This window comes from Pseudophryne corroboree, chromosome 2, assembly GCF_028390025.1.
Source record: "Pseudophryne corroboree isolate aPseCor3 chromosome 2, aPseCor3.hap2, whole genome shotgun sequence".
Lineage (NCBI taxonomy): Eukaryota > Metazoa > Chordata > Amphibia > Anura > Myobatrachidae > Pseudophryne > Pseudophryne corroboree.
This window is the reverse complement of record NC_086445.1, coordinates 237,121,037-237,133,645: the sequence shown is the minus strand read 5'-3', so window position 1 is coordinate 237,133,645 and position 12,609 is coordinate 237,121,037. Positions and strand designations below refer to the sequence as shown.

Below are 12,609 nucleotides of genomic sequence, written 5' to 3'. Positions count from 1 at the left end.
TGCTGAAGCAATAGCCGGTCGCAGTATAAAACCTGAGTGTGTATATGTGAGAGGTGTGGCTGCGGGGTGGTGGTGGTGCCTGCTGCCGTGCAGGTGTAGACTCTGTACTCACCAGGCGCCGCTCTCTCTCCCCTTCAGGTACCGGAACCTTCAACGGACCTGGCAACTCTTCCGTCGGACCCGGACACGACGACCTAGGAGGAAAGAGATTGCTGAGTGCCGTCCTCCTACCTGTGGACCGAAACGCCCTCCGACCTCTAGAAAAATAGTGCTTTCGGGCTAGGTGGGGGTCATCACCGGCGTCCGCCTCAGAGCCCGAATTTCACCTATCGGCACTTTCGCACCAGGTGGAAATTCCGCCTTGCACAGCCGTGCAAGGCTCACCGTTGCCCTGAAGGAAGGGAGATAGAAAGAAACACAACCAAACACTCAGACCGTGGTTACTCACCGTCTTACACTCCGGTACTCCGATCTTCTCCAGTACAGGTCCCTGTAAGGAGGCAAAAGAAAGAAACAGCCGTGCAAAGCCTAACTAGACCTAGTGTCACACCTTATACTAACTATAACGGCAGAGCCCTCAAACTAGCTCTGTGGGTGTGGTGCGACATAACTATGCACAAACATTATAACAGCAATTCGCCCTGCACGGTAACAACACACATCGGAAATACAATATAAAACGGTGCTGTCCCTTTTTAATCCCTACCTGCCGCTGGAAGGGGGTGGGCACCGCACGGCCTACCCACCTCCTGTGCCTTCCCTCATGTGGGCCTCAGCTCTGCCTTCCTAAATACTTCGGGGTGGCCTGGGCCTAGTGCCCAGGGCCACCTGTACTCACCTCGGGGGCTCTTATTCACTGGGCCTAGCGCCCCCTAACTGCACACAGGCCGGAGGCCTGACTTCGCCCACGGGCCTAGCGCCCGCCTAACATGCTGCCCGTTGGGTGACCTGGGCCTTGTGCTCAAGGTCACCTTATCGTATCCCTAATGGCCAAAAATACACTTGGGCCTAACGCCCTCTAACGCCCACAGGCCTATTGCCTGATTTGCCCCCGGGCCTAGTGCCCGCCTAACTGCGCACAGGGATAGGGTGGCTTGGGCCTAATGCCCAAACCACCTAATCAAATATTGCCCCCCCACTCTCCTACCTGTGCCACAGGCCTAGTGCCTGACTTGTGCCCTCGGGCCTAATGCCCGTCCCTGGTGGTCGAGGGAGGAGGTGAAGTTGCCTCACCTGCTCCAGGGATCTTCGGTGCCCTCTTCGGCCGCTGGCCCGTCCTGGCCAGCGGCGCCGCCGTCGCATCGCCGCGTCCAGCCGCCGCTGGACATCTTCTTTCCCAGGGCTGGAGTCTTCAGGCCTCTTCCGCGGCCACCCGAGGTCCGTCTTCTTCCTCGCGCCGCCGGGATCTTCTGCGCTCCGGCGCGCCGACGACCGTCCTCGCTGTTCCCGCCCGACCTCTTCTTTCTTCTCCGCGCTCTTCCGCGCGCGCGGTCTCTTCGGCTCCCGCCCGGCGTCTGTTGTCAGACGCCGGGGGCGGGGCCTATGACGCGGCGAGCGCCGATTGGCTCGCCGCGTCCCCCTCTGATTGGCTGCCGCTCCGGGAGCCGCGATTGGCTCCCGGAGGGCGCCAAGATTCAAAAGCCCCTGCAGTCTCTGGTCCGGCGCAGGGAAAAAGGTAATCCCTGCACCGGACACCTGCCGCCACGCACCCAGCGCTGGGGACAGACAAGCTGCCCCAGCGCTGTCCCCAGCTAGGGACAGCCCCACTGATGTGCCCACAGGGCACATCTCTACATTTCCCCCCCCTTTTTCCTTTGTAGTCCCTACAAAGTTCTCCACGACGTCCATTGTCCGTGGGTCAGGGAATTCCGAGGTACCTCCGGCGAGGTTGTGTTCAAGGGTCCAGCCCGGACAGGCTGTGACCCCACATCCTTCCACCTCCAGCTCCGGGTTCCTCTTCTTCGTTCCTCCTGACCTCCATCGGTGGATCCTCTGGGGAAGTGGCATCTCCCCACGGTCGCTCAACGTGGGCCACCAAGGGGAATCTTCCTCCACGGGGACAGCAGTCCCCCACTCTTGACCTCCGTTATCGTCTGTGGCTTTGTCCCTGTCTTCCGGGTGAGGTATCGACCACCACCCAACAGCGGAATCCTCCGGGGCATCCGTTTCCTCCCGGGCAACAGCCACCATATGTCGCATTTCCTCGTGGGGCATCTCCAAAGGTCCTATGTCTTCCTCTGGAACGGGTTCTCCCACGGCATCACAATCCTCTCCCCGTACGTCCGTCCATTTCGGCACTCCCGGCAGGTATTCTTGCTCCAGGACTATCTCCTCCTCTTCACGGAGGGCATTCAACTGGGAGCATGACTCCACCCGATCCTGCCAGTCACTCTCGTCGGCGCTTCCGATGCCAGAGTCGTCCTCCATCTGTTCTGGGAGGGATTCGTCGGCGGACAGCTCACCGTAGTCCGAGTCTTCCTCCGATATCTGGACTGGGGTATTATTTTCCTCCTCAGCGTACTTAGTCCTTTCCGCTGGCACCTCTGTTTCCTCAGCGTACTCCTTCGCTTCCGCTGGCATCGTTACTTCCTCAGCGTACTCCTTCGCTTCCGCTGGCATCTCTTGGTACCCAGGACACTCCTGTTCCGCACGTCCTGGTCGTGGACGGTTCCATCGCGGGGAGATTCCGGACATCTCAGTCACTGGGTCTTCACGCTTTTCTTCGCAGCGTGGTCTCTTCACCTCCCAGTCGTCCACCTCCGTCTGATACGGGAAAGGATTCTGCCTTACTGGGGTCACTTTCTTGGGACAGAGTAGGTCCGCGGCATCTTCCCAGGGGCACTCACTGGCCGCATGTCCTGGTCGCCGACACTTCCAACAAGGGAGGGCCACTGTCACCTTCTCCAAGACGGGTTCCTGGTCCACCTCCTTCACTGGGGAATCTTCACCCGTTGGTTCCGGCTCAGAGGAAATGGGCACCTGCGAACTAACTTCAAGCAGGGTCTTCCGCTCCATTTCCCTGGTTTCCTCCTCCCATCTCTGGGCGCGACCATCCGCAATCATCCGGTCTTCATTCCACGGACAATCGGGAAGCGCATGTCCTCTCGCCTCGCAGAGCGCACACACAGGCTCTGCAGCCACCCGGTCCCAAAGCTGCTGACGAGATTCCGTCAGCTGCTTCACCGTGGCCTCGTAGTCCGTCCTGTCTTCAGTCCATGGACATTCCAGGAGCCGATGTCGGGGATCTCCACAGCTTTCACACCGGGGAACAACCTCGTCTTCGCTCAACTCTTCGTCCCAGGGACAGCTGTTATGCTCATGCCCGTAGTTTCCGCAGAGCAAACACCAGGACTCCTTCTTCGCTCGGCCCTTCTGACGTCTTCGGTCCGCTTCCTGGACCACCTTCTTTGGGGACGTCTCTCGCCAAGTACACTCGCTGGCAAAGTGCCCTATTTGCCGACATTTCTTACAGGGCGTCACAGCGGCCTTCTTGCGCCCCTTCTCCCGGCGCTCTTCTTTTCCACGCTGGATCGACCGCTGCACCATCTTCAGGATGTCTGCCCCAGACACCGTCACCCAGTCGCTCTGGTCAGCACACATCCGGGGGTGAGTCTTCTCCGGAGCCGTCCGCAGGGAGGTCTTCTTGGTGGCGTTCCACATCGTGTCCGTGATCCGGTCTCTTTTATCCTGCCGACTACACCAAGTGTGAGAGGTGCGGCTGCGGGGTGGTGGTGGTGCCTGCTGCCGTGCAGGTGTAGACTCTGTACTCACCAGGCGCCGCTCTCTCTCACCTTCAGGTACCGGAACCTTCAACGGACCTGGCAACTCTTCCGTCGGACCCGGACACGACGACCTAGGAGGAAAGAGATTGCTGAGTGCCGTCCTCCTACCTGTGGACCGAAACGCCCTCCGACCTCTAGAAAAATAGTGCTTTCGGGCTAGGTGGGGGTCATCACCGGCGTCCGCCTCAGAGCCCGAATTTCACCTATCGGCACTTTCGCACCAGGTGGAAATTCCGCCTTGCACAGCCGTGCAAGGCTCACCGTTGCCCTGAAGGAAGGGAGATAGAAAGAAACACAACCAAACACTCAGACCCTGGTTACTCACCGTCTTACACTCCGGTACTCCGATCTTCTCCAGTACAGGTCCCTGTAAGGAGGCAAAAGAAAGAAACAGCCGTGCAGGGCCTAACTAGACCTAGTGTCACACCTTATACTAACTATAACGGCAGAGCCCTCAAACTAGCTCTGTGGGTGTGGTGCGACATAACTATGCACAAACATTATAACAGCAATTCGCCCTGCACGGTAACAACACACATCGGAAATACAATATAAAACGGTGCTGTCCCTTTTTAATCCCTACCTGCCGCTGGAAGGGGGTGGGCACCGCACGGCCTACCCACCTCCTGTGCCTTCCCTCATGTGGGCCTCAGCTCTGCCTTCCTAAATACCTCGGGGTGGCCTGGGCCTAGTGCCCAGGGCCACCTGTACTCACCTCGGGGGCTCTTATTCACTGGGCCTAGCGCCCCCTAACTGCACACAGGCCGGAGGCCTGACTTCGCCCACGGGCCTAGCGCCCGCCTAACATGCTGCCCGTTGGGTGACCTGGGCCTTGTGCCCAAGGTCACCTTATCGTATCCCTAATGGCCAAAAATACACTTGGGCCTAACGCCCTCTAACGCCCACAGGCCTATTGCCTGATTTGCCCCCGGGCCTAGTGCCCGCCTAACTGCGCACAGGGATAGGGTGGCTTGGGCCTAATGCCCAAACCACCTAATCAAATATTGCCCCCCCACTCTCCTACCTGTGCCACAGGCCTAGTGCCTGACTTGTGCCCTCGGGCCTAATGCCCGTCCCTGGTGGTCGAGGGAGGAGGTGAAGTTGCCTCACCTGCTCCAGGGATCTTCGGTGCCCTCTTCGGCCGCTGGCCCGTCCTGGCCAGCGGCGCCGCCGTCGCATCGCCGCGTCCAGCCGCCGCTGGACATCTTCTTTCCCAGGGCTGGAGTCTTCAGGCCTCTTCCGCGGCCACCCGAGGTCCGTCTTCTTCCTCGCGCCGCCGGGATCTTCTACGCTCCGGCGCGCCGACGACCGTCCTCGCTGTTCCCGCCCGACCTCTTCTTTCTTCTCCGCGCTCTTCCGCGCGCGCGGTCTCTTCGGCTCCCGCCCGGCGTCTGTCGTCAGGCGCCGGGGGCGGGGCCTATGACGCGGCGAGCGCCGATTGGCTCGCCGCGTCCCCCTCTGATTGGCTGCCGCTCCGGGAGCCGCGATTGGCTCCCGGAGGGCGCCAAGATTCAAAAGAAAAAACAATCTGGAACAGCGCTTAGCATTTAATAAAAACTTTTTTTATTTTATTGTCTATAAAATTAAATAAAAAATAAAAGATAATAAATAAAAAATAATAATATATATATGAAATTGCGGGAATTATGCAATTATACAGTTACCGGCCGGATTTCTTATAATATACATTCAATCCATAAAACAATTAATATGTATATAATACACAACTGATTGTTTTTTCTTGTTTTAAATTAATTGGAGGCTTACAAACCAGGCCCCAGGAATGTGCAGCTAGCGTTTAATTCAAATATCAGCGCCCAATTCTGTTTTTGTCTTAAGATTCAAAAGCCCCTGCAGTCTCTGGTCCGGCGCAGGGAAAAAAGGTAATCCCTGCACCGGACACCCGCCGCCACGCACCCAGCGCTGGGAACAGACAAGCTGCCCCAGCGCTGTCCCCAGCTAGGGACAGCCCCACTGATGTGCCCACAGGGCACATCTCTACATATACACAGACTTCAGGATAGCCTCCTGCTTTCTATCTGCAGGCTCCTTTAGGGCGGCCGTATCCGGAGACGGTAGTGCCACCTTTTTTGACAAGCGTGTGAGCGCTTTATCTACCCTAGGGGATGTCTCCCAACGTGACCTATCCTCTGGCGGGAAAGGGTACGCCATTAGTAATCTTTTAGAAATCACCAGTTTCTTATCGGGGGAAGCCCACGCTTCATCACACACTTCATTCAACTCATCAGATGGGGGAAAAACCACTGGTTGCTTTTTCTCCCCAAACATAATACCCTTTTTTGTGGTACCTGGGTAAAGATCAGAAATGTGCAACACATCTTTCATTGCCGTAATCATGTAACGGATGGCCCTATTGGAATGTACCGTGGTCTCACCGTCGTCGACACTGGAGTCAGTATCCGTGTCGACGTCTGTATCTGCCATCTGCGGTAGCGGGCGTTTTAGGGCCCCCGATGGCTTTTGAGACGCCTGGGCAGGCACGGGCTGAGAAGCCGGCTGTCCCACATCTGTCACGTCGTCAAACCTTTTGTGTAAGGAGTTGACACTGTCACGTACTTCCTTCCACATATCCATCCACTCAGGTGTCGACCCCGCAGGGGGTGACATCACATTTATAGGCACCTGCTCCGCCTCCACATAAGCCTCCTCATCAAACATGTCGACACAGCCGTACCGACACACCGCACACACACAGGGAATGCTCTGACTGAGGACAGGACCCCACAAAGCCCTTTGGGGAGACAGAGAGAGAGTATGCCAGCACACACCAGAGCGCTATATAATGCCGGGATTTACACTACTCACGGTGATTTCCCTTATAGCTGCTTATTACACAGAATTGCGCCTAAATTTAGTGCCCCCCCTCTCTTTTTTACCCTTATGTAGTCTGAAACTGCAGGGGAGAGCCTGGGAGCGATCCTTCCAGCGGAGCTGTGAGAGGAAATGGCGCCAGTGTGCTGAGGGAGATAGCCCCGCCCCTTTTTCGGCAGACTTCTCCCGCTTTTATTAAATTAATGTGGCAGGGGTATTTTACACATATATAGCCTAGTAAGCTATATTATGTGTGTTTGCCACCTGTAAGGTACTCAAATTACTACCCAGGGCGCCCCCCCCCCCCCCCCAGCGCCCTGCACCCATAGTGACCGGAGTGTGTGGTGTGCACAGGGAGCAATGGCGCACAGCTGCAGTGCTGTGCGCTACCTTAATGAAGACAGGAGTCTTCAGCCGCCAATTTTGAGGAAGATCTTCTTGCTTCTGGCTCTGCAAGGGGGACGGCGGCGCGGCTCCGGGACCGGACGATCATGGACGGGCCCTGTGTTTGATCCCTCTGGAGCTAATGGTGTCCAGTAGCCTAAGAAGCCCAAGCTAGCTGCAAGCAGGTAGGTTCGCTTCTCTCCCCTAAGTCCCTCGTAGCAGTGAGTCTGTTGCCAGCAGATCTCACTGAAAATAAAAAACCTAAAATATACTTTCTTTTTCTAGGAGCTCAGGAGAGCCCCTAGTGTGCATCCAGCTCAGCCGGGCACAAAATTCTAACTGAGGTCTGGAGGAGGGTCATAGTGGGAGGAGCCAGTGCACACCAGGTAGTCCTAAAGCTTTCTTTAGTTGTGCCCAGTCTCCTGCGGAGCCGCTATTCCCCATGGTCCTTACGGAGTTCCTAGCATCCACTAGGACGTCAGAGAAATTTGATTTCGATTGATAATTTGTGTGTGATTTTGTTGTCAGCACATTCAACCATGTAAAGAACAAAGTATTTAATAAGAATATTTCATTCATTCAGATCTAGGATGTGTTATTTTAGTGTTCCCTTTATTTTTTTGAGCAGTGTATATCTTAATATACCACTAAAAACTCTGTCCCCCCCTCGTTTGTACTTTTTGGCGGGGACAGAGAGAAAAATGGCGCTGAACACTGCTGTTAAGGCTAAGCCCCGCCCCCTATTCGGGGCGCTTCAGCCTCATTATAATAAAATGTAACATACAGGCAGGGGACCGTATATAGTGTCTAGGCACTATATACCATCACTAAACACATATATATTGCTGTCCAGGGCGACCCCCCCCCCCCCAGCAGCCAAGTGACCGCTGGCGTGTGCGGGATCAATGGCGTGCAGCGCTACCGCTGCTGTTCGGCGGGGGTTTCGTACCGGGTGTCCGGGACCCGAGGGTGCCCGTGTAAAACAAAGAACCTCAGAAACGTGCTGCCCAGGGCGCTCCCCCCCAGCGCCCTGCACGTGCCTTTGGTGATGTGTGTGGGAGCATGGAGCGCAGCGCAGCGCTACCGCTGCGGTTACCTCAGTTACTGAAGTCTTCTGCCGTCACTGAAGTCTTCTGTTCTTCTAATACTCACCCGGCTTCTTAATTCTGGCTTCTGTGAGGGGATTGACGGCGCGGCTCCGGGAACAAGCAGCTAGGCGAACCAAGTGATCTAACCCTCTGGAGCTAATGGTGTCCAGTAGCCTAAGAAGCAGAGCCCTTGAACTAAGAAGTAGGTCTGACTTCTCTCCCCTCAGTCCCACGATGCAGGGAGCCTGTAGCCAGCAGATCTGCCTGAAAATAAAAAACCTAAACATAAAGTCTTTTAGAGAAACTCCGTAGAGCTCCCCTAGTGTGTGTCCAGTCACCTCTGGGCACAAAGTCTAACTGAAGTCTGGAGGAGGGGCATAGAGGGAGGAGCCAGTTCACACCCATTCAAAGTCTTATAGTGTGCCCATGTCTCCTACGGATCCCGTCTATACCCCATGGTCCTTTTGGAACCCCAGCATCCTCTAGGACGTAGGAGATAACCTATTTTCTCTAACATCCATAAGGGATACTGGGGCTCACTTAGTACGATGGGGACGTCCCAAAGCTTCCAGAACGGGTGGGAACGTGCGGAGACGTCTGCAGCACTGCCTGCCCAAACTGGGTATCCTCTTTAGCCAGGGTATCAAACTTGTAGAACTTTACAGAAGTGTTTCTCCCCGACCAGGTAGTCGCTCGGCATAGTTGCAAAGCTGAGACTCCACAGGCAGTCGCCCAGGAGGATCCCACCGATCTTGTGGAGTGGGCCCTCAGAGACTGTGGAACAGGCAAGGCTGCCAAAGTATACTGTAGATCTGTTGGAAAGCCAGCTTGATCCAGTGAGCAATCGACTGCTTCGAAGCAGAACAACCCTTTTTCTGGTGCCAGAGCGGTCATTTATTTATACTGGCCAAAGTCTCCAAAAAGTGTCAAATCAGGTCCCAAACACCTGTTTTCACTAATCGCTGTCAGTCTACGCAGGGATGGGGTCTATGGGATCACTCCAGAGAATGTCCGTATGCCCGCCCCACACAAAAAAAACCCGGGGGGAATCCCCCTAATGGGTCCCCGGTTGTCACTCACCACTCTTCTCATCTTCAGGCTGCTCTTAGGGGAGTGCTGTGGGCGTGTGCGCTATACCGCAATGCCATGCGGTACACTGCCCTTCAGGAATGATGTTCTGTCAGCGGGGATCAGCTCAGGCACCTAATGAGGTTGGTATCCGTCCCCTGCACAAGTCCCTTGATGCAGGTAGGCTCTTGCCCAACCTACCTGAAATAAAAGTTTAAAACAAATTGAAGAAAAACCCTGGAGCCCCAGAGTGTGCATCCTCTCCTGAGGGCACATTTTTCTAAACTGGCTGTGGGAGGGGGCATAGAGGGGAGGAGCCAGCACACCCTGTCTGTAGATGTAAAGTGCACCGGCTCCTTTGCACCCCCCATCTATACCCCACTAAGTGTACAGTATCCCTTATGGATGTTAGAGAAAAAAAAAAAAAGACATGGTGATTTCTATAGAAATCACTGCATCTCATGTTCTCTTTTAATTGAGTAGCAAAACACTGCGGCTGCTGGAATAAAATCCTAATAAGTGTTAGCTATGTAAAAGGATATATTCAGGAACAAGGGCCAGCACTTTCTCCCAGCATTGCTTGTTCTCCAGAATATCCTGATCCACCAAGGCATATTTCTCAAAGTACTTCTCCACCACTGAAATGGATTTCCTGTAAGATAAGGAAGAAGTGATCTTTGTTTCATAATTTATGCTAGGCTTTCAACACATCACTCCCACTACCACCACAGAAGGCAAAAACTTCTCAACTAAACCCAGCAAGTCCAAACTGCGTACTTGTTTCCTCATTGGTTCTACATCTTTGACAAATTCAACAGCTCGTGTGAATTCAGCAGACCTTACACAATACAAAATGGCAAATGACAATCACAACAAGCATACGTCTCTGTAGCTACATATGATCTCTGAAAAAGGCCATACAGTAATTAACCAATTAAAGAAAAACAATTATATATAACTAGTAAACTTCTCCTTGTAGTGAAATGTATCAACAGAACTGGTAGCCAGTAGTTTTAATAGGAACTCTAACACCCCGTACACACAGGGAAGATGTGTGCTGAACGATATAGCACAGACCGCTCAGCACACATCTCTGCCCACACGCAGAGCACTCAGCGTGATGTGTGCTGAGCGAGGGGTGGGGGAGGCGCTCATTTCACCCAGCGACGAAATGAGCAATCTCACTAGATTAGGCATGCATGCCAAATCTAGCGCTGGCGAGGTCGCCATCTAGTCGCAATCTAGTTAGACTGCTTAGAATTTAAGCATGGATCTCTCCGTGTGTACCCCCCCTTAATAGGCAGGTGATCTGAGGTTCTTCAATAACTTTGCTCATGAACAAACCTTTTCTAATATAAGGATAATATAAGGGAGACTTAATATACAGTCTAACAGTGTACCAATATTTACAACTAGGACATTTGCCAATTTCTACAATGTGTGGCTACATTTGAACTTGCCTAACAAATCTAATATGACCACGTCAGAGAAGCCTGCCGCCAGTCTTAGCCCACCTGGGCAGCCCTCAGTTGCAATGGCAAGCTCCCCTCAGCCAACTTCTGCCGAGTGGCTGAAAGACAATCCCTCCCGCGGCTGCAGGAAGACAGACCTCCTGCAGCCGAGCTCCTGCTACCGGTGGCTCTCCACAGCCACCCAGACTGTGTTCACCAATCTAACAGTATTGCCCAGTCTGCTGCAGCCGTACCCCCCTTCCCCTTTTAATGGAAGGAGGGGGGGGGGGGGGGATTTGTGTCTACTGATATGAAAGAATGAAGAAGCTAAATCTTGAAATTATCACAAATGACAACAAATCAACTTTAAATTTTAGAAAGTTTGGCTTTAATGCTGGCAGAAGCAAACCAGGTGATCAAGCAGACATACTTTATGAATGGATGAATGGGATCAGAGAGCTGTACTTTCTTTATGGTGTCCTCACCTCCCTAAGGCAGACAAAAAGATAGTTATTAAGAGTTCAATATCAAAAATGTATAATGGGCTATTCACAATTCGATTTATTTTTCTTTAATTGCGTACGCTTCTTTAAAAAATAAGATTATTGTTTGGCAAAATATTCATAAAAAAAACTGAAAACAGGAGACAAAATGCCAATTTTTTTTTCTTTGTACCATATTACAACAGTCGCTCACACTTGCTGAAGTGGTATTTCCAGTGTCATTTTTATTTATATTTTTAGTGGGGGTACATATTATAATGGGATTTTAATTACCTACCGGTGAACCCTTTTCTCGTAGTCTGTAGAGGATGCTGGGGTCCACATTAGTACCATGGGGTATAGACTGGTCCACTAGGAGCCACTGGCACTTTAATAGTTTAACAGTGTGGACTGGCTCCTCCCTCTATGCCCCTCCTACCAGACTCAGTCTAGAAACTGTGCCCGAGGAGACAGACATACTTCGAGAGAAGGAAACACACAGATAGTGGTGAGATTCACACCAGCTCACACAACAAGGCAAACCAAGCTAACTAGCTTAAAAAAACAACAACTCAGCAACAGCTGAATAACATTACTGAACCAAGTAACGCAGTACATAACCAAGAACAAAGCAGTACTGACCAAGTAACCACTGGAGGATAACGAAGCGCTGGGCGGGCGCCCAGCATCCTCTACGGACTATGGGTGCAATTCAGAGTTGATCGCAGCACCAAATTTGTTAGCAAAACCATTTGCACTGCAAGTGTGGCAGATATAACATTTGCAGAGTGTTAGATTTGGGTGGGGTGTGTTCAAACTGAAATCTAAATTGCAGTGTAAAAATAAAGCAGCCAGTATTTACCCTGCACAGAAACAAAATAACCCACCCAAATCTAACTCTCTCTGCAAATGTTGCAAATGTTACATCTGCCCCCCCCCCCCCCCCTGCAGTGCACATGGTTTTGCCCAACTGCTAACAAATTTGATGCTGCGATCAACTCAGAATTACCCCCTATGAGAAAAGGATTTATCGGTAGGTAATTAAAAATAGGATTTTGGTACTTACCAGGTAAATCCTTTTCTTTGAATCCATAGGGGGCACTGGAGTACTCTTGGGATATGGACGGTTTCCGTAGGAACCAGGCACTGAATATTAAAATTTAGAACTCTCCTCCCCTCCATATCCCAGAGTACCTCAGTGTTTTTTACTGAGCCGAACAGGAGCGATAGAGAGGTTGACAATGGAGAATTACATATAACAGAACGGACAACAATAAAGTTGACACATAACGTGACTGACAACTAAACAGTTGGCACAATAACCGATAGAACTTGAAACCTGAACCAGTCGGTGAGAATGTGTTACCATACGATTCCCTGAACTTACCGCAAACCAGGTAAAACTGCTCTGGGTGGGCGTCCAGTGCCCTCTATGGATTCAAAGAAAAGGATTTACCTGGTAAGTACCAAAATCCTATTTTCTTTTTCATCCACTAGGGGTCACTGAAGTACTCTTGGGACG

At 52.6% G+C, this 12,609-nt stretch overlaps 1 protein-coding gene across 2 annotated transcripts in view; it reads right to left on the bottom strand.

The window, feature by feature from the left end:
* PRIM1 (DNA primase subunit 1) overlaps positions 1 to 12,609 on the bottom strand; it is a 220,785-nt gene that overhangs the window by 128,044 nt on the left and 80,132 nt on the right. For both annotated transcript variants that reach the window (XM_063952487.1, XM_063952486.1), the window contains exons 6-7: positions 11,036 to 11,094; positions 9,697 to 9,806 (exon numbers count right to left, since the gene is read on the bottom strand). In XM_063952487.1, coding sequence (XP_063808557.1) covers positions 9,697 to 9,806; positions 11,036 to 11,094 — 169 coding nt within the window. The remainder of the gene's footprint in view (positions 1 to 9,696; positions 9,807 to 11,035; positions 11,095 to 12,609) is intronic.